This window comes from Onthophagus taurus, chromosome 10 (genome assembly GCF_036711975.1).
Source record: "Onthophagus taurus isolate NC chromosome 10, IU_Otau_3.0, whole genome shotgun sequence".
NCBI lineage: Eukaryota > Metazoa > Arthropoda > Insecta > Coleoptera > Scarabaeidae > Onthophagus > Onthophagus taurus.
This window is the reverse complement of record NC_091975.1, coordinates 8,803,556-8,826,000: the sequence shown is the minus strand read 5'-3', so window position 1 is coordinate 8,826,000 and position 22,445 is coordinate 8,803,556. Positions and strand designations below refer to the sequence as shown.

Sequence of the window (22,445 nt, the reverse complement as noted above, 5' to 3'; positions counted from 1 at the left end):
AAACATGATACGTTTAATTCCAAAATTACTCGAGATATAAGCAACTTCCGGTTTGAAATGTCAATGTCATTTTGATAAATTCTTAATTTTTATAAAATGTCACAAAAATATAAATACAATAAAAAAAATTAAAAATTAAGGTTGGTATTAATATTTAAAAATTAAATTGCTATCTTCATTGTTGCTAACTTCGGGTTTAATGTTATTTATTCAAACATTTTTGTTTTTTGAGATAAGTGTGTCATGTTTGGACTCATTTTAAAGGTTTTTTAATAAAGATGACAAATATGTCAAAATTGACGTTGACGTTTCAAAACGGAAGTGATTGTATTTCCTGTAATATTAGAGTTAAATATATCGAGTTTGGACTCATTTTAAAGGATACTTTATGAAGATTACGAATATAATAATAAAATTAAAGTTAACATTGATAACTGAAAGTTTTTTCACGACTAAACCCGACTGTTTCTAGTTCTAGGTCTTGTGTTAGTTCTAGTGATAGTGTAAAACTAGAACTAACACTAGACCTAGAACTAGAAATATTCGGGTTTAGCCGTACCTCTTCAGATTTTTCTAAGTTCTTGTGTACTTTCTAGGTGTACTGTTATCTAGTTTTAATTGTTATTTAACCCTAAATTCGCGCACATTTTAATTGATCTAAAAATATTATTTTTTGATTTAATTCACTTACCTTGCTTATAATTCCATCCATTTACCCAGTTTGAATTAAATACAACCTTTAAATCCAATTAATTATGTGGTTTTCATTAAAAAAAATTTAATCCAACCTCAATTTTGACAAGCAACTGCAATGTTTGGATCTTAATCACCATGGTAACCGAGTCAAGTTGGATAACCTTAAAACAATAAAATTTTATTTCGATTTTTTTATCAATTCTAACTTAATTTTTATTAATTTTAAAACAATTCGAATTCTTTACGATTATCTCGCATTCATAACAAATTCGTTAATTGTAGTTAATTTAAATCGATTCGAATTAAAAGAAATAAATTAAAAATATCTTTTTTTGATTTAATTTAATTCACTTACCTTGTTTATAATACCCTAGACCCTAGATAAACCAATTTTGAGTTAAATACAGCCTTTTAAACCAATTAAATAAGACTTTTTTCTTAAAAAAAAACTTATATTCAATTTCAATTTTGACAAGCACCTGGAATATTTGGATCTTAATCACCATGGTAACCACCGAATCAAGTTGGATAACCTAAGAATAATAAAATTATAACCGTTAATATTTCGCTTTATATTTTAATAGTTTTTTAATTTTATTTTATCTTTTTTTTATATTACTTCTTAAGTGAAATACACTGTATAAATAATAAAAATATAGAAATGTCAATTCTTCCAAAGACGTCAAATTTTTCAAAATCTGGCTAGCTAGGCAACCAATCAACCATCACTAGTAATAATTATATTAATTATTAACTTATTTATTTTTAAAAAAATTTAACTTTAAATTACAACAAATTTATTAATTAAATAAACAACCACATAAATTGAAATAAAAAAGTGTTTTAAAAATAACTTTGTCATTTCATTATCAGAACGCTCCCCAAAGAAGCAAATTGACATTTGACATTTAATATTCTCATTGATCGAAAAATAAATAATGTTCTAATCTAAAAAATCGTGATTCTTCTTTAATTTGTGTAAATTAAAGAAGATGTGCGGGGGTTTTACTTGCTCGAAGAACGCTTTGATAGCGTTAAACGCTTTGTATTTGGTAAGGTTTATTCCATCTAAAATTTTTTTTATGATAAAGTCGACATTTTACGTCATGTTTTCTAGTATAAATAAAAATCTTTGTAGGTTGTAGCTTCAGTTTTAATTAGCGTAGCTGTTTATGGTCGGGCGGCTTCAATCGTAACTAATCTACCCATAATCGGTGGAATATTGGCATGTGGAATCATACTGATCATAATTTCGTTATTGGGGCTGGTCGGGGCTGTAAAACATCATCAAGTTATGCTGTTCTTTGTATCCTTATGTGTAAAATTGATTCGTTGTAGGATTATTTTTCTTAATTTTGATTTAGTACATGTTAATTTTATTCATGTTATTTTTGATCCAATTCTCTGTGGCTTGTGCTTGTCTTGGGGTAAACATGCAGCAACAAGAACAACTTGCTGAACAAGGTTGGGGGAGGGTTAATAACGAAACGAAAGCTGAAGTTCAAAGGGTTTTTACATGTTGTGGGTTTAGCGATCGATTTTCACAGGCTGATAAAAAGATGGGGTATCCAGATTGCGATAAAATAAAAGTAAATTATCGATTTTTCTTTAATTTGTATTAATTATTAATTAATTTTGATTTTAAGGAAAAATGTTGTGGAAAACTTCAAGTTGATCCGAATTGTACATGTTATTGTATTGATAAATTACAAAATACCATTGATTATGCTTTTAAATTATGTGGATGGGTTGGACTTTTCTTTAGTTTCACTGAGGTAAGTTAAATTAATGAAAATTAAGGAAAAATTCAAGAATCATCATGTGGCTTAAAAATCACAATTAAATTTCGATCTGACGTCACATTTTGTGACGTCACAAACCAAGCATTTTCCTACAAACTGTTTATTTTATAGCCAGGCACAAAATCAATCTGATAAACTTAAAAATAAAGTTATTTTCACTAAACTAGGTGAAATTAACGTATATTTTCGGTAATTTATCTTGCACGCATGCGCAAATGACGCGTTTTTTTTTGGTTTTCTTTAATTTGAAGATTTGGTCATATACAGGGTGTCTCACGTAACTGGTTCGTTAGAACTTTTTCAGGTTCCATTATTCGTAGAGATTTGAAATTTTGGTCGGAACTTTCGATCTAAAATATTTTCAAGATGGCCGCCACTTCCGGTCTACCGGAAGTAGACCATAACTTCGCTATTTTAAATGGAATGTTATAGTTTTTATTTCACAATTTAATTGTACGTAAAAAAATAGGTTGACTTTGATAAATGTTATTCGTACCTAGCGTTTTTCGTTTTCGAGTTATTTTGGTTTTAAACTTTTTTTGGTAAATTTCAACATGCTCTTTAAAACTCCATATCTCAGCCAAAGTTCATTCAAAAAAGATCTACTTTGGCACGATTACTCTTCAGATGTTGTCAAACAGATTGTCATTTGTTGTATCGGAGTATCTTATACAGGGTGGTCAAAAATTGAATTACTGTTTCTCCATATTCAATGGCGAGAAAGTCGAAAATTTTAAATGGAACGCCCCATATTTTTTTAGCCTATCAGAAAGAGAATTTAATTCTGTACAAATTAGGTTCGTTCCAACCGCACAAATTTGACTCGTCGTGTACGCGTACACGACTAGTACAGGACTTTTTTCTGCGCATGTTCGTCCGTGGACACGTTCGTGTACGCGTACATTCTGTCAACGCTGTTGGAACGGTTTTCAATTTCTATGTACATTTTATATCTAACCCTGCCGATAGTTAGCGCTGCAACCACAATTTACCATTTCAAACAAAATCCATTTAATCATTTTTTTAACAATAATGAACTAAAGTAGCATTAATTACAAATGTAAAAAAAGCGTAATAACCCTTACTAGAAAAATGAAATAAAAATATGCATGTTTTTTCACTTTTTTGATTAAGTTGTCTATGAAACTTATCATAAAACATACATATAAAATAAAAGTTCTTAAAAATTTGTTAAACAAAACACCAGAAACATGTAAAAGAGTAGAGAATAATCCAAATCCAACTGTACAGGTGTTCAAATTTCGATGGGTTTGCAGGGTATCTCAGTTATTATGAAAGATAGAAAGTTGCGGCTTTCGCGAACCTAAATTACTAGTTTTGTGAAACTTACAATGGCGCAAACCAAATTTTCATAGCCCTCTTCGTTTTGGATGAGTGTTTGATATTTACGATTTTCAGACACCTCCTGTATCTCGGCTATCCGGAAACTTAGTAGAAAAGTAAAAACGGGTTCTACTAGATTTTTTCACGTGGAATCCAATGGTGCACGTAGAATTTTTCTAGTCATCACGGTTTTTGAGTTATAAACACAACTCAAATACTGAATACTCAACTTCTAAAATACTTAACTCTTCATAACTCAAAAACCGTGATGACTAGAAAAATTGTACGTGCACCATTGGATTCTACGTGAAGAAATCTATTAGAACCCGTTTTTACGTTTCCGGATAGCCGAGATACAGGAGGTGTCTGAAAATCGTAAATTTTGAAACACTCCCTGTATATCAAAAACGAAGAGGGATATGAAAATTTGGTTTGCGCCGTTGTAAATTTCACAAAAAAGTAGTTCAGGTTCGCGAAAGCCGCAACTCTCCATCTTTCATAATAACTGAGATACCCTGCAAACCCATCGAAATTTGGATACCTGTACAGGGTCTGTCACGACGAGCTGAGTCTATATGTATATGGCAAACTACCTGCACTATTTTTGTGAAAATTTGCATACGGGTTTACCCGAAGTGCTCGTTTCAGCTAAAATATTTTCAGATTTCTCCAACTTCCGGTTATACCGGAAATGGACCCTAACTTCGTTATTTTCACAACTTTTATTGAATTTTCGAGATCCCCGCCAAATTTTAATACAATTTGATATAAGTCGTCATACGTTTTTCATGTCATTTTTCAATTATTTCAGTCTTTTCGAAAATTTTGACAGATGCAACCCTTCACAATAAATATAATTTTTCGAAATTACACTCGAGTCCGGCCAAATATTCTCAAAGTTTGCACAGAGACGACCCACAGCTTACATAATACTTGAAAAGCAACCCCAAATTGGGGTTGCCATTTAAAAAGATGAAATTTTCGACTTTTCGAGATAGGGAAATTCGGAACAAATTTCTGACCACTCTGTATAATTTTTTAAAAAACTTTTAAAGGGTTATGTAACCTATGGGTCCTCTCTGTGCAAACCCTGAGAATATTTGGCCGGACTCCTGTAAATTTCGAAAAATTACTTTTATTATGAAGGGTTGCATCTGCCATAATTTTCGAAAAAACTGAAATAATTCATAAATGGTGCACTCTAGACATATGATGACTTGTATCAAATTATGTTAAAATTTAGTGTGGATCTCAAAAATTCTATAAAAATTGGTACATTCCATTTAAAATAACGAAGTTGTGTCCATTTCCGGTATAACCGGAACTTGGAGAAAACTGAAAATATTTTAGCTGAAACGAGCACCTCGGATAAACGCTATATACAAATTTTCAGAAAAATAGTGCCAGTAGTTTGTCACATAGATATAGACTCAGCTCGTCGTGACAGACACGCTTGATGGTAAAGATATAATAAGAGATACAAACATAAGAGATACAAACAGACCGGCTGCACAATTGGAAGTGAGTTATGCGTTGTTATGCGCAAGCGCTAAAGAACGTGACAAACCGTACATCGTCGAAACCAGGTACGCATTTGACTTGTCGCGGACGCGTACATGAACGCGTCCGACGGTCGTTGGAACTCATGACAAGTTGTCGCCGACCAGTCCGCGGCACGTCCACGGGTCGGATGGAACAGCACTTTTCAACTGCGCAGGCTGGTGACTGTCAATTGGCAGTCAAAAGTGCGGTTGGAACGAACCTATTATCTACAGGGTGACTGGTACATAAACTTGAATATTGAAATACGTTGTTCTAGAGCTCACTTGTAATTGATTAAGCTAAATATGCCTTATAGAAAAGTGAATAATTTAGAAAATATTTCAATTTTTTGCTTTTTGTACAAGTTCAGTACATACTCTTACAAATCTTGAAATTTAGAGAGTAATAATAGTTTCTTTGGCAATGTATCGACTTCTCTGGATAGATTACATCCTAATACACATTTAAAGTCAAGAAATACTGAAAATATTTCGATGGTTTAAAAATACAGGAAGTGAAATATTCGGTTTTTAAGTTAATTTTCAAACAAAGTGTTTATCTATTTCAAAATTTCGATGATACATTCAGCATACAAATTATTGTAAAAACTTCTCTGTTTTGTTACCTTTCGAATGAGGTATGAAGCATGGCAAAATGTCTTTCCAATTAGCCAAATAATAAGATAACAATTGGTGCGAGCACAATTTTGACAACCTACCCAATGTGAATAAAATTCACAACAACCATCGGTTAAACCATTTTTTTACGTTTTGGTAGTAACCCATGGAATTTAGACATCGAGAATATCAGCAACGCTATCCAAATCGACGAATTGCTCATATTAGTGTATTTGGCGCCAATTATCGGCGTCTAGCTGAGACTGGCAATTTAAGAAAAGCCGAACGTGCTGGACTTAATGTGGAAGAAGACATTTTGGAAACATTCGATGAAGCACCCACATCCAGTACAAGAAACGTCGCTGCTAATTTGGGGATATCACAATGTTAAGTCTGGTCAACTCTTCGACAAATGGGCAACCATCCTTATCATTACACACCTATCCAGGCACTTGAAGACGGCGATCCTGAACGAAGGATTCAATTTTGCCGGTTTCTTTTAAATGCTGACATTCAGGATGAATAGTTCTTGAGAAGGATTTTATGGACCGACGAATCGAAGTTTAACAGAGAAGGTATAACAAATCTTCATAATTTACATTATTGGACTGACGAAAATCCTCATCTAACGAAGGAAACGAGCAACCAAAGAAAATTTAATGTGAATGTGTGGATGGGGCTCATTGGAAATATTTTGATTGGTCCTCATTTTTTTCCCGATCATTTAAATGGCGTGTACGTTTAGAAAACAGGAATAACATGGTTTTCCAACATGATGCACTATTCGCAAAATGTGCGAAATCCATTAAATGAATTATTTCTTAACCGCTGGATTGGGAGAGGAGGTCCAATTCCATGGCCTGCAAGGAGTCCTGATTTGACGTCCCTAGATTTTTATGTGTGGGGCCACATGAAGAAAAGAGTGTATGCAAGACAAATCAATACTAGGGATGAATTAATAGAGAGAATCCAAAATGAAGCAAATGTTTTAAGAACTACAATTACAAATAAAATAACAAGGTCGGAAATAAGAAAAAGGGCTCAAGCATGTATTAGGAATAGAGGTGCAGTTTTTGAAGCAGACTTGTAATTCCTTATTGCAACAGGGGGGGAGCCAAATTGTGTTTCGCGCTGAGTTTACTTGAGTTAGAGTTAGAAGTTATGTCACATGATTGTGTTAATTTTTTTTTAATGTTAGTTGCTTAATTTTTTATGGTTGTCTGAATTAACGTTATGTTTTAGTTCCAATAGGCAACAATAAATAGTAGGTGTAATCGATTTTGACTTTTATTAACTTTGGGTAGGTTGTCAAAATTGTATTCGCGCCACTTGTTATCTTATTATTGGGTAATTAGAAAGACATTTTGCCATGCTTAATACCTTATTCGAAATGTAAGAAAACAGAGAAGTTTTTACAATAATTGGTACGCTAAATGTATTATCAAAATTTTAAAATAAACGCTCGTAAATGAACACATTATTTAAAAATTAACTTGAAAATCGAATATTTCACAACCTATATTTTTAAAGCATCGAAATATTTAAAATATTTTTCAACTTAAAATGTGTATTAGAGTGTAATCTATCCAGAGAAGTCAATACATTGCCAAAGAAACTATTATTACTCTCTAAATTTCAAGATTTGTAAGAGTATGTACAGGTGTCCCAATTTCGATGTCCGCATAGGCTATCTCCGAAACTAAAAGAGATAGAAAAAAAGTAGCTTACATGTCATGATCTCGTTTTTCGAGAAAATGCTAATGCCGAAAACTCCGAACAGCTATCGTCTTTTGTTTTCGTCCTATCGGCAAAAACTGAAAATTATGCGAAAACGACAATCGCGAATATCTCACTTATTATCAAAGATGGAGTATTATAAATAAAACATTATATGGGCAACTTTTTACGAAGAATTCAGTGGCGTAGGTAGAATTTTTTTCACATTTTTTATATTCGAGATTTTTGACGTAACTTTATTTTTTTAAATGGAAACCATAGTTGGCTATGACCTAAAATAATTTGTTAATTTCTTCTGATAACAAATATATATAGTTTGTGGGGCATATTTCTTATAGTTATTGAATAATTAACAAAAATTCATTTTGTTCTATCTAAACATAATGTATGTATTTAAAAGTTAATGTTGCTATGGTGATAACCATACATACTATGATGGAACATAATGTATCAAATAATTGCCAAAGTTTGTATTTAAAAATTCGATAATAACTCTGGCATTATGAGCTGATATGATGCACCAGCATGTTAGGTGAAAAGTATAACAAAACTAAATAAAACATTACAATGAACTTCGAAAATTATGAAAATGTAACATGATGGAATGCTATATGTTATCAGATAAGAATGCGACGTTAGCCGCGGAATTATATTTCACAAGGTATCCGGAAAGAAGACAACCGCACGTAAGAACCTTCAGCCGGTTAGCAGAAAATTTAATAGATTTTTGGTCCATCCCCAAACCACGTGCAAAAACATACCAAAATGGCCTGCAAGAGGATGAAGTCAATGTGTTGGCTTCACTTGCGATAAATCCATCAACATCTTGCAGAGAAATTGAACAAGACGTCTGACCCAAAAACCGCTGCTTCCGAATATGAAAGAAAAATATGTATAAACCATACAAAGCGGGCCTAACTCATTATTTACGTGCAGGAGATGTCAATCTAAGATTAGAATTTTGTAGATGATATTTAGAAAAATCAAATAATCTGCTGTTTGTTCAAAATGTCATCTGGACCAATGAAGTCTCTGAGTGTTCAAAGAAGGTTGAGATTCAATGTATGGTGTGCCCTTTTAGATAATAGAATGTTGGCATATAGTATCTACCATAAAAACTTAAACTCAGGTAATACCTCAATATATCAAGGCAGCACATTGTGCCTTTGGTCGACAATTTGCCATTAAATAAGTCTCAAATGATATATTTTCAATATGACGGAGCACCAGCACATAATGCCAGAGTTGTCAGTGAATTTTTAAATACTACTACAAACTTTGGCAATAATTGGAAACAAGTTGCTAATTAGCAGTCGCGGCTGAACGATATGCTAAGTCAGCGCTGTTACGCAGCAGTTTAGTAAATATCTCAGCGTAAGTAATCTGCGCTTAGTTTGTCAGCGGTTGTGAAATTCTAGGTTAGGATTAATATTTTTTGTTTCTCCCCTTTAATTTTGAAAACTGGCAGAACTGTATAAAATGAAATGAGCCTTAAAATCAACATCATCATCCATTATCTCTTGTAATAACACAACATTTTCAAAAATATTATTGTTGGCCATAGTTTTAGGTTATGCTGAACTGCTAATTCTCAATTGCTTGTTCAGCCGATTTCGTTCCGCTGCTTTAAAGCTCATACAACTAGCCGACTGATTTAATTCAACTGTTGACACCTGCTGAACATACCCAATGTTTTTCATCGTGGCATTGTTATCACCATAACAACATTAAGTTTTAAATACATACAATAGTTTTAGAAAGAACAAAAAAAATTGATACATTATGCTCCATCATAGTATGTATGGTTATCACCATAGCAACATTAACATTTAAATACATACATTAGTTTTAGATAGAACAAAATGAATTTTTGTTAATTATTCAATAACTATAAGAAATATACCCCACAAACTATATATATTTGTTATCAGAAGAAAATAACAAATTATTTTAGGTCATAGCCAACTATGGTTTCCATTTAAAAAAATAAAGTTATGTCTCAAATCTCGAAAATAAAAGATGGGAAAAAAATTCTACCTACGCCACTGAATTCTTCGTAAAAAGTTGCCCATATAATGTTTTATTTATAATACTCCATCTTTGATAATAGGTGAGATATTCGCGATTGTCGTTTTCGCAGAATTTTCAGTTTTTGCCGATAGGGCGAAAACAAAAGACGATAGCTGTTCGGAGTTTTCGGCATTAGCATTTTCTCGAAAAACGAGATCATGACATGTAAGCTACTTTTTTTCTATCTCTTTTAGTTTCGGAGATAGCCTATGTGGACATCGAAATTGGGACACCCTGTACTGAACTTGTGCAAAAAACAAAAAATTGAAATAACTCCTATAACTATTCAGCTTTGTATAAGGCATATTTGGCTTAATCAATAATTACAAATGAGCTCTAGAACAACGTATTTCAATATTCACGTTTTTGTACCGGTCACCCTGTATAAACATTCCCATACCTATTTATTGTAGTTTGCCTTATATTGCGATATTTATTAAAACATGCATGAAATGCAGGTTTTTTTATTAGAAAGCTATGGAATTTTGACAGTTTTTGGTCCATGTTTGTATTATTGTTGCCATTAGTTACATTTGACGACGGGTGTAAGTTATTGAACATCATGGTAAATTATTCCACCGCCGATATTTGAAATTTATTTTGTATTGATGGCGAATGTAATAAACTTTCGCACAAGAAAAATTTCACAAAATTGATAAAGAATTTATTAGTTCTGGATATATCGAGACCAAAAGAAATCGCATGTTTCCGGTCACCAGTGATGAAGACAACGAAATAAATAATTTTATGTATTTTATTGCATTTCCAAATTCAATTTAATAACAAATTTATATTATAAATTTATGTTTTTATTCAAATCTAATTTTTGTCATTAACTTTTTGTTCTAATAGTTTCATTTATTTGATTCTGTTTGTTATTTTTGGTAAGTAAAAGCTAGTAAACTAAAAGATTATCAATCGTAGTTAATAGTACAAATAATAATAGAAATAAATTAAACAAAAAACTGTCAAAATGTCATAGCCTTCTAATAAAAATACAAACGGTTTCCTGCATTTTTGCATGTTTTAATAAATTTACGAATATGAGAGAAACTACAATAAATAAATATAGGAATGTTTATAGATAAATTGTAGAGAATTAAATTCCCTTTCGTGTAGGCTAATAAAATATGGGGCCTTCCATTTAAAATTTTCGACGAGAAACGGTAATTCAATTTTTGACCACCCTGTATAAGATACTCTGATACAATATATGACAATTTATTTGAGAGCATCTGAAGAGTAATCGTGCCAATTTAGAGCTTTTTTTAATGAACGTTGGCTGGGATATAAGGTTTTAAAAAGCATGGTGAAATTTGCCAAAAAAACCTTAAAATCAAAATAACTCGAAAAAAAGTTCTAACGAACCAGTTACGTGAGACACCCTGTATTTCTTGCACTTGCGTTGAAAGTATGGTAGGTTTTTTTGGTTACTTTTTGTGTTGCCAACTGTAAAATATAACGACATAACGAGTTTTGTTGGTTTGTTTGTATACAGGGTGTTATTATAGGATAGGCTATCTCTGAAACCATAAGAGATATATATTTTCAGCATCTTATCCCTGTTAAATGTATCTGTTTGCTACATAATATTGTTATTGATAGAGAAAGCATTAACCATCATGTTCAAGAAACAAGCATAACTAAAGCAAGAAATATCACTCCAAGTAATACTAGAAGACCTAAAGAATCTGCTGAAAATATTTAAAACGTATCTTTGTTGCAATCCAATTTAAATGCCGTTACTATTGGAGATATAGAATTATATATACAAATTTTAAAAAAAGTTTCTATCAACTTACCCTCTAAATTGCACCATTTTCGATATACAGGGTGTTGAAATTTAATTAAAAAAAATCGTACAGAAAACAGCGTTTGTAAGCATTTTCTACAGATAATAAGCTAAGTTTTTTGCGAGAAAATATTTTTTAAAGTCATAATTGGTGAAAATTTTGAAGGGGTAGTGGTTGTTTTTCTCCCCAACTTCTACGCCACTGGAAAAAGTACGGTTTTGAGACGCCCATTTGAACCGCCAAAGTTTTCTACACAAAAAAGGTACTGTAGGTCATGAGCTCTAAGGTTGACCGTTTTTGAGAAAAATCAACTTTTATGTTCAATAACAAATTCAATTTTTTTAAATAGAAATTGCAAAATAAAAAAAATGATACAAAAGTTGTCTTTTCAAAATTCTCCAAACCGTAAAGATAACTTATTTCGTACATTTCAGCGTTTCTGTAAAAGATTGTACTTTTAACAAGTAATTTGATAACAAAATGTCAAAATAACAATTAGTTTGTACCTGCAAAAAGTAAACTTGTATTACAAAATTAAAAATGAATTACACAAATTCTGAAATGTGCGAAATGCAGGCAGAAGCAAGGCGGTTGTATCAAAAAAGACATCCTGATCGCACCACATCATAACTTGTTTCTACGCATTCATTTTGGAATTTTTAAAAGGAATACTGCTGATAATCTGCGGCCTATGGAAGTTGCAAATCCCCAAGTAGAAGAGGCTGTCCTCAACGAAATTGATGAAAATCCGACCACAAGTACCAGAAAAATTGCTCACAACTTAAACTTATCTCACTCGACGGTTTGGAGAATTTTAAAAAGGCAACTTTTGTATCCCTACCATATCGAAAGAGTACAAGCCTTATTAGCAAGAGATTTTCCGCCTTTTTGTACATGAATGCAAGATAAAATAGCTCAAAATCCTGAGTTTGGTCTCGAAGGGTGGTATTTTCAATTTTCACAATAACCACATATGGGCAGAAGAAAATTCACATGAAATTGCAGAAGGCAAACAATTTTCCGTAAATGTTTGGGCTGTCATTGTCGGTGATCATTTGATAGGCCCACATTTTTTACTAAACAAGAAGTACTGCTGGAGGATGTACCGCTTCAAGTAAGACAAAGCATGTACTTTATGCATAATGAAGCTCTGGCCCACTTTAGTTTGGTTGCTCACCAATACTTGGACGACAAATACCCATACTGTTGGACCGCGATCTCCCGAACTTAATTGTTTAGATTTTTTCTTTTGGGGTCATCTGAAAACCTTAGTCTACGCTACTCCAATTGAAAATGTTGACCAATTAAGAGAGCGCATTGTTGTATCTTGCGACATAATTCGGAACACTCCGGGAATTTTCCTGCGTGTTAAACAGGCAGGTTTTTTTTCTCTCACAAATTTTAGCTTATTATGAGTAGAAAATGCTTACAAAAGCTATAGGAGATATTCGCAAAAAGCGAATTTTTTTATTAAATTTCAACACTCTGTATCTCGAAAATGGTGCATTTTAGAGTGTTAGTTGATAGAAACTTTTTTCAAATTTTTGGACATTCTATCACATCCTGAAGTCTTGCGCATATATTATGAAAACACCCTGTATATTTAATTGCTTTTGGTAAGTTCTTTTTTCACAAATAGATAACTACCTACACTATGTATTATACAGTTTATTGTTTAAAATATTTATATTTGCAATTTTGTTTATGTTCAGATTTATTATTTATCTATAATGAATGGGTAATATGATTTCAAAGAACATAAACAATTTGCTGATAATACTTCGGTTTGGTTTTGCTATTTATATGATGAAAAAAATATGCTGCCAAGGTGCAAAACATGTTCAAGGATTATTAAAGTTTTGGGGGAAGTACAAGCGGACTGCATACACATTTAAAAACACAACCTTCTTATATTTGTACTGTACATATTGTACATATCAAAATTGTTTATATTTTTATAGTTTATGCACTTTTTTGTATAATACCGGGTTTATACAGAATTTAGCTGTAAATTTAAATTTAAAGATTTAGATTTAAGGATTTTATTTAGCTTTAAGAAAAAAATTGATTTATACAGAATTTAAGATTTACAGAATCGCAACCTCAAGAAACAAAATATTACTGGTTTTTGTATTGCCATTTTCTACCAATATCTTATCTTTATGTTCAGAAAAATTTTTATCGTAAATATATCGTTAGTTCTCAACAATTTTAATTAATTTTCCATCGAATTCACTCATTTTGTTGGCCCAGAAATAAACAACAGTTGAGGTTAGGATATAACGTACTATTAACACCGCCCGATCATTGGATACAGCTGATTGAGGTCGTCTTGTGCATGTGTGGCGCTGTAAATTTACAAAAGTTGACCAACTTTATGTTTACAGCTAAATCTTACAGCTTTGTATAAACGATACATGGGGTTTCAATACATTTAACTCTTACAGCTAAATTTTTAAATTTACAGCTAAATCGTCTGTGTAAACCCGGCTTAAAACTAACAAATATGGCAAAAAAAACAACTGTATTTTTGGTTCGGTATTGCAATCACTAGGATAAGTGTTAGTGCTAGTTTTAGTGCAATAAAAATATGCAACACAGTGATATCTTATACTAACCAGCGCTACCTAGTACTGTCACTAGAACTAAACATTAGACCTAGAAACTTTCGGATTTAGCCGCACGTCTCTCAAGATGGCTAAACCCGAATGATTCTAGTTCTAGGGCTTGTGTTAGTTCTAGTGCAAAACTAGAATTAACACTAGGCCTAGAACTAGAAACATTCGGATTTAGCCCCACGTCTTTCAAGACGGCTAAACCCGCATGATTCTAGGTCTTGTGTTACTTCTAGTGAGAGTGCTAGTGCAATACTAGAACCAACACTAGACCGAGAACTAGAAATATTTTGATTTAGCCGCACGTCTCTCAAGATGGCTAAACCCGAATGATTCTAGTTCTAGGACACAGAACAATACAGAAACGAAACTGCCCTTTAAATGTGAAACTCGGCCGCCATCTTGATGGTAGTTATATTAGCGAGATCATTAATGTTAAAACAAAACAAACGTAGTTATAATGTAAATAATATTAAGTTAAGTATTGTAAATAATACATGATTTACCACCTAAAATACAGTTTTAATTTCCGTGTCTGTAAATCAGCTGCAAAAGAACTAAAAAAAAAAAGGCGCCAAATCATTTGCTTTGTTAACTACCAACAAAATGGCGAATCTGTACACCTTCAACATCAAAGAAGCCGACAGCGCTGTCGTTTCTGTATTATTCTGTGTCTAGGTCTTGTGTTAAGGCTCGTACAGACACATTTAGTAATTTAGTCAAGTAGTCCACATTTAATACGCTCAAGACACTTTAGGTGGTATTCAAGATGAACAGATGACGTCATCGCGCGCAATTCAATAATATAAGAAATATAATTCATATGCTAACACATCATCCAGTATTTGAAAACATTTTATGGATGGAACAGTATCGGCTAGATCCAAATTTCGATCGAAATATGTCGATCTAATATTTTCTATTTTCAATTTTATCTCCTTTTCTACAAAACCTGGGATATTCATAAGCTTTTTGTTTTGCTAATCTGCCTTTATAATGCAGTCCATACCATTTAATTTTATGTTTTATATGGATGATTTGATCGGAAACTTGAGTTTTTAAATGATAACATAATTGCCTTGTTTGATGCTCATGTTCCACTGAGGAATTACAGATTTACTAAACAACCACGCAGTCCTTGGTTGACAGATAATATAAAGCTCTTGATGAACAAGGAAGTTTTAAACAGATATAGTTTGATAGTTTGCCGTCTGTTAATTTGGATTTTTATAAGCATAATGCATGTCAAAATCAATTTTTATTTAAAAATGTAAGTGTGGCAGAGGTGTGGTCTATTCTGGCTTCTATCACATCCGCTTCAGTTGGCCATAGGAAATACCATCACACCCAACCATCCATTCCAATCCATGATGGTAGTTTCTGCTGTCCGTTGATTTTGCCGTATCAGACTCATTTTCTCAATTATTGTCTTCGGAGAGTAAATTTCCTACGCTTTGGAAGCAAGGCATAGTTATTCCTTTGGCAAAGGTTGATGATCCCAAGCAATTGAAAGATCTTAGACCAATAAGTATTTTTCCAATGTTATCTAAGGTGCTTGAAAAAATTATGAAGCAGCAGTTGGTGAGTTACGTGGAGAGTAATGGCTTGTTGCCTGAGGAGCAATCTGGCTTTCGAAGTGGTGTACACTGGATTGTACACTGCTGTAGTCTTCTTGGATTTTTCTAAAGCGTTTGGTACCGTTAATCACGTGGTGTTGGGTGAGATTCTGTATGATTTGGTGCTGAATTCAGATGCGGTATCTTTGTTGGGTGACTACCTCTGTGATAGGTCTCAAAGGGTAAAGATCGGTGATGATTTGTCTCACACAGTTAGTGTTCTCTTGTTGGTACACTTCGCAGTTGAGTAAACGGGTACAATATTGTAAAGTCAATATGTATGCTGATGATATACAGTGTTATCTGTCCTTTCATGAAAATAATAAGAATCTAGCACAGATGCGTATTAATGAGGACCTGTCTACTATATTTATGCCCGGTTTCTCGTACATTATAATATCGAATAGATATCGGAGCAATAGTTATCGGATCGATATCTTTTAACGGCTTGGCCGGTTTCTCGTACGAAAATGCATGTAGATATCGAACCGATATTGCGCTGTTGATCGATAACTATGGCGATATCGGTCATTTGGGTTTCTGAAAGGGTCGATAGGAGATATCGGACCGATATCGGATCGATAACTATATCGCATGCAACAAGCACCGATATCGACTCGATAAGTGTGATTAATGACAGTGATGTGTGTTAAAAGATTGCAAATTTTGATTAAACTGTTCATCCAATGCTTGTTTCTTTACCATATTTGTAGATATTTTATTTCGTTTGATTTTCTATTACTGATTTTCGTTCCATAACTAATTCCACTAACAATTTTTTATCGAAAGAAGTAAAATTCTTCGTTCGTTTCGACATAGCGCGCGTATTATCAAACTAATCGTTTTCGAAAAAAGGGATAGCCCAAATTTTAACAGATATCTTTTATTGTACGTTAGTATAGTCCTTTGTAAATTATTTACTTATTTAAAAAAGGAAATAATTTAACTTAAATAATTAAGTTTTTAGTTTCTCTTTTTTGTTAATTGTTTTTTTTTACTAATCATTTTTGTTATTATTTGATGATTTTTGTTTGTTAATTTTTATTATTATTATCAATTCGTTATCAATTCCTTGTCTTAGCAACTTTTTATTTTTGTTTATGTACTGTGTGTTTTATTAGTGGATGCTTCGCTGGGCTTGTCCCATTTGAATCCCAAGTGTAATAAACAAATAAATAAATTATTTTACGAACTATTTGTTCAAAATTTTCACCGCCACCTATCTACGGGAATAAACAAGTAACCGATTTTTTGACAAAATCGTTCGATAACTATTGTATGCAATATCTGTCGATCAGTTCGTACCAGAACACCAACAGCCGATATCGACCTGTCAAAAGATATCGATCCGATAACTATTGTTCCGGTATCCATGGTTATCGAACGATTTTGTCAAAAAATCGGTTACTTGTTTATTTCCGCCGATAGGTGCCGGTAAAAATTTTGAACAAACAGTTCGTAAAATTATTTATTTATTTAGTTATTACACTTGGAATGCAAACGGGACAAGCCCAGCGAAGCATCCACTACATTGTTTTGGTAATCCAAAAAAGAGAAACTAAAATTTTCATTATTTAAGTTAAATTATTTCTTTTTCTTTTTTTTAATAATTAAATAATTTAGAAAAGAAAAATAACGTTACTAACGTATAATAAAAGACATCTGTTGAAATTTGGGCTCTTCCTTTTTTCGAAAACGGTTAGTTTGATAATACGTGCGCTATGGAGAAACGATCGAAGAATTTTATTTCTTGCGATAAAAAATTGTTAGTGGAATTAGTTATGGAACGAAAATCAGTAATAGAAAATCAAACGAAATAAAATATCCACAAACATGGTAAAGAAACAAGCATGGGATGAACAGTTTAATCAAAATTCGCAATCTTTTAACACACATCACTGTCATTAATCACACTTATCGAGTCGATATCGGCTTGTTGCATGCGATATAGTTATCGATCCGATATCTCCTATCGATCCTTTCAGAAACCCAAATGACCGATATCGCCATAGTTATCGATCAACAGCGCGATATCGGTTCGATATCGACATGCATTTTCGTACGAGAAACCGGCCATTAATATTGCAACGTTTCATAAACTATAGATTAATCCTGATAAGTCTGCGTGTATGTTTCGGGGAAGGGCAGGGGGTCACAGGGCTGAACTTGGATCTTGATATTAATATAAATGGTTCAAGAATCATGCCCGGTTTCTCGTACATTATAATATCGAATAGATATCGGAGCAATAGTTATCGGATCGATATCTTTTGACGGCGTGGCCGGTTTCTCGTACGAAAATGCATGTAGATATCGAACCGATATTGCGCTGTTGATCAATAACTATGGCGGTATCGGTCATTTGGGTTTCTGAAAGGGCCGATAGGAGATATCGGAGCGATATCGGATCGATAACTATATCGCATGCAACAAGCACCGATATCGACTCGATAAGTGTGATTAATGACAGTGATGTGTGTTAAAAGATTGGGAATTTTGATTAAACTGTTCATCCCATGCTTGTTTCTTTACCATATTTGTAGATATCTTATTTCGTTTGATTTTCTATTACTGATTTTCGTTCCATAACTAATTCCACTAACAATTTTTATCAAAAGAAGTAAAATTCTTCGTTCGTTTCTCCATAGCGCGCGTATTATCAAACTAACCGTTTTCGAAAAAAGGGATAGCCCAAATTTTAACAGATATCTTTTATTGTACGTTAGTATAGTCTTTTGTAAATTATTTACTTATTTAAAAAAGGAAATAATTTAACTTAAATAATTAAGTTTTTAGTTTCTCTTTTTTGTTAATTGTTTTCTTTTACTAATCATTTTTGTTATTATTTGATGATTTTTGTTTGTTAATTTTTATTATTATTATTATAAATTCCTTGTCTTAGCTACTTTTTATTTTTGTTTATGTACTTTATTGTGTTTTATTAGTGGATGCTTCGTTGGGCTTGTCCCGTTTGAATCCCAAGTGTAATAAACAAATAAATAAATTATTTTACGAACTATTTGTTCAAAATTTTCACCGCCACCTATCTACGGGAATAAACAAGTAACCGATTTTTTGACAAAATCTTTCGATAACTATTGTATGCAATATCTGTCAATCAGTTCGTACCAGAACACCAACGGCCGATATCGACCCGTCAAAAGTTATCGATCCGATAACTATTGTTCCGATATCCATGGTTATCGAACGATTTTGTCAAAAAATCGGTTACTTGTTTATTTCCGCCGATAGGTGCCGGTAAAAATTTTGAACAAACAGTTCGTAAAATTATTTATTTATTTAGTTATTACACTTGGGATGCAAACGGGACAAGCCCAGCAAAGCATCCACTACATTGTTTTGGTAATCCAAAAAAGAGAAACCAAAATTTTAATTATTTAAGTTAAATTATTTCTTTTTTTTAATAATTAAATAATTTAGAAAAGAAAAATAACGTTACTAAAGTATAATAAAAGACATCTGTTGAAATTTGGGCTCTTCCTTTTTTCGAAAACCGTTAGTTTGATAATACGTGTATAATACGTAGTATAATTTTACTTCTTTCGATAAAAAATTGTTAGTGGAATTAGTTATGGAACGAAAATCAGTAATAGAAAATCAAACGAAATAAAATATCCACAAACATGGTAAAGAAACAAGCATGGGATGAACAGTTTAATCAAAATTCGCAATCTTTTAACACACATCACTGTCATTAATCACACTTATCGAGTCGATATCGGTGCTTGTTGCATGCGATATAGTTATCGATCCGATATCTCCTATCGACTCTTTCAGAAACCCAAATGACCGATATCGCCATAGTTGTCGATCAACAACGCGATATCGATTCGATATCGACATGCATTTTCGTACGAGAAACCGGCCATTAATGTTGTTAAGGAAGCAAAATGCCTTGGTTTAACAATAGATAACACCTTCAGATTTAAAATTGAAAATTCATGTTTGAGAAAACTTTATCCTCACCGATCCGTTCTTTCGATAAAATTAAAAAAACAGTTATGTGATTCTCTTGTGCTGTCTCACTTCAACTTTATGGCGTCTGTGTATCATCCAGCTATAGATGGAAGTATACAAACTTAAAGATGTTGGGTAACACAGAATGGATACCCGCCGAGAGTTGCACAGTTTGGTTTTGTTTCATAACATCGTCACAACACATACCGACATATTTGTATGAGAAAATTATTTGTAAAAGGACAAACAATGCTCTACAGACGAGATTAAAATATGGTATATTCCATGGCACATTAGGTTAAATATCGATATACAGGGTGTATCTGAATGACTGCAACAAACTTCAACTTTAGTGAATTTTAAGGGTACTTTGATATATGAACTATGGGCGACTTCGGCTCCCTTCAAGAGCTACACCCCTCCAAAAATGGCGGAAAATTTTGGTTTATTTTATTTTTTTTCTCAAAAACCATAAACGCTAGGAAAATGAAATTTGGGGAATATGTTTAACTCATAATAGGGCACGTTTTGACCCTATTTGTACTTTCAACCTATCCTTCCTCAAAGTACCCTTAAAATTCACTAAAGAATCACCCCTTGAAGTTTGTTGCAGTCATTCAGATACACCCTATATAATATGTGCGCATTTTTCAAAAAACCCTAATTTTCTCCCAAACTATTAAATTTTAGGTATGTGTGCAAAAAGTAAAGTTATTCATATACCTTGAAAACAGACAAATCTAAATATATAAAAATATACAGGGTGTTCTATTTAAAAAAATAAAGTAGGTGGCGACTTCCGGTGTATAAGTGCTAGAAATCTGAAAATATTTTAGTCGAAGAGAACGCTATCAATATACTTAAATCTGAAATCTCAAATTTTGTATTGTGGTCAGAAACGTCACGCTGAGACACGTCGAAACTTTAAAGTGATTTTTCGGTAAGTTTAACACTTTTTTTGACTGATTTTCCGTCGATTAAAAAAAAATTTACACTTTTTAAGCCACATGATAATTCTTGAATTATACCAAAACGAATTATTAATGAAGTTGTGGCTTTAATTGTTGCGTAATTAATTAATAATGTTTGTAGCTAGCTTAAAAATGCTTCGTTTAATCTAATATTTCTTAACAATACTAAAATATGTTTTCAGTTTTTGGGTGTATGGTTGACGATAAGGTATCGCAATCAAAAAGACCCTCGTGGAAATCCTAGCGCTTTCCTCTAGTCACATGAACGCTTTGTGTTAACATAAAAAGAAAAAAAAGATATAAGAAACCTCTTTTGGGTGGGTTTGGTAACTTTATAACTATTCTATTTTATTTATACTAATTTCTCTTGTTTAATCAAACTTTTTTTAACATTATTAATTTATTTTTTTGTTCGTTTTCGTTTCTTTGTAGATCTGTGTATAGTTTTTGGGTTATTTTTACTAAAATTTTTAACATTTTGTTATTGTTTAAATTTAAATAATTAATGATTAAAATTCGCAGATTGTCGGTGTGGTTTTAACGAAAAGATATCGGAATCAATACGATCCTGAAGAAAAATTAGCAACGGCCGTTTTTCCTAAACATAACTTTACATATTAACGAATTTCAAAACAAATTATCTTTAATTTGAGTTTAAATTCGTGGTTAGAATATGTTTTTGTTCACTATTAACCATGCCAAAGTCTTCGTTTAAGCTTATTTAAGCTAATTTATTGCCAAAACTTTTTAGGTTAGAATCTCCTTTATTTTTTTTTTTTGCTCTAATTAAAGACATTTTTATGAATTAATAATTAATAAATAATAATTGTTGTGGTATATCATTCCAGTAAAGACAAAAATAATAAAATATGATGTAATTAATGATGAATAATGGATGTTTAAGACGTAATCTTTTTAAGTAAGTATAAAATAAGACTGTGTGTGCCCTTGTTAGATTAAATAATTACGATATCTAACGAAAAACGAAAAGATTCTTTTTAATTTTAGTTGCTATATCATCCAATCTAAAATTATCTGCAATTGGATTCTTGAAGCAATTTTATTTGTTGTTGTGATCCTAGATAAAGTTTTTAGATAGCTTACGTAATAATATCGTTTAAGTGTTTTAATGTGTAAATATTGCGGGGTAAAAATCCATTGCAAAAGCTTGTGATTAATTTCTCAGTGAAAAGGTTTTTAAATCAGCTTTGTTTAAATCAACTTGTGCTATCGATCAACTTATTTAAATTAATTTATTTTTAATTTAAGGGTTTTAATGATAATAAATATAAAATTGAGCCTGTATATTTCTTTTTAAATCCATCTTTATCCATCATTATTAATTAATAAATCGAAATTATTGTTATTTACGTAAAAATTGAGTAAATAAAATATTATTTAATTCTTAAATCATTTAAACTTATTTTTTGTAGGATACAAACAAATTTTAATCCGAATTTGGTACTAAAATATAATATTCTAAATCCGTATTCGAACACCATCCGAAATATTAGAAAATTACTCAAGAATTGTTGTAGAAATTTCAAATATTTTTGATGATTTATTTCAGTTAGGCCCACTTTTACCACCTCTTGATAAATTTATCCGATAGATAAATCCAGCTCTTAGGCCCATTACTACCAAACCAATGCTATCTGTCAGTT

The 22,445-nt window shown here is 32.0% G+C and overlaps 1 protein-coding gene across 2 annotated transcripts; it reads left to right on the top strand.

Moving 5' to 3' along the window:
• Positions 1-1,595: 1,595 nt before the first annotated feature.
• Positions 1,596-22,086, top strand: LOC111416847 (Tetraspanin 97E). Of its 2 annotated transcripts, XR_002706612.2 has the most exons (6): positions 1,596-1,748; positions 1,835-2,002; positions 2,061-2,285; positions 2,343-2,471; positions 20,964-21,098; positions 21,304-21,380. XR_002706612.2 is itself a non-coding variant. In XM_023048952.2 (5 exons), exons 1-5 carry the CDS (start codon positions 1,689-1,691, stop codon positions 21,400-21,402), a joined length of 681 nt encoding a protein of 226 aa, XP_022904720.1. In that variant the 5' UTR covers positions 1,596-1,688; the 3' UTR covers positions 21,403-22,086. The 2 variants fall into 2 exon arrangements, 1 of the variants encoding a protein (XP_022904720.1); XM_023048952.2 differs by lacking the exon at positions 20,964-21,098 and having other exon boundaries at positions 21,304-22,086.
• The last annotated feature ends 359 nt before the right edge of the window (positions 22,087-22,445 follow it).

Bases quoted from the DNA above. Each gene is read 5' to 3' on its own strand.
- LOC111416847 (XM_023048952.2), top strand. From the start codon at position 1,689: ATGTGCGGGGGTTTTACTTGCTCGAAGAACGCTTTGATAGCGTTAAAC. The intron at 2,286-2,342 runs GTAAATTATCGA...TTTGATTTTAAG, and splicing joins CAGATTGCGATAAAATAAAA to GAAAAATGTTGTGGAAAACT. The intron at 2,472-21,303 runs GTAAGTTAAATT...TAAAATTCGCAG, and splicing joins TTTTCTTTAGTTTCACTGAG to ATTGTCGGTGTGGTTTTAAC.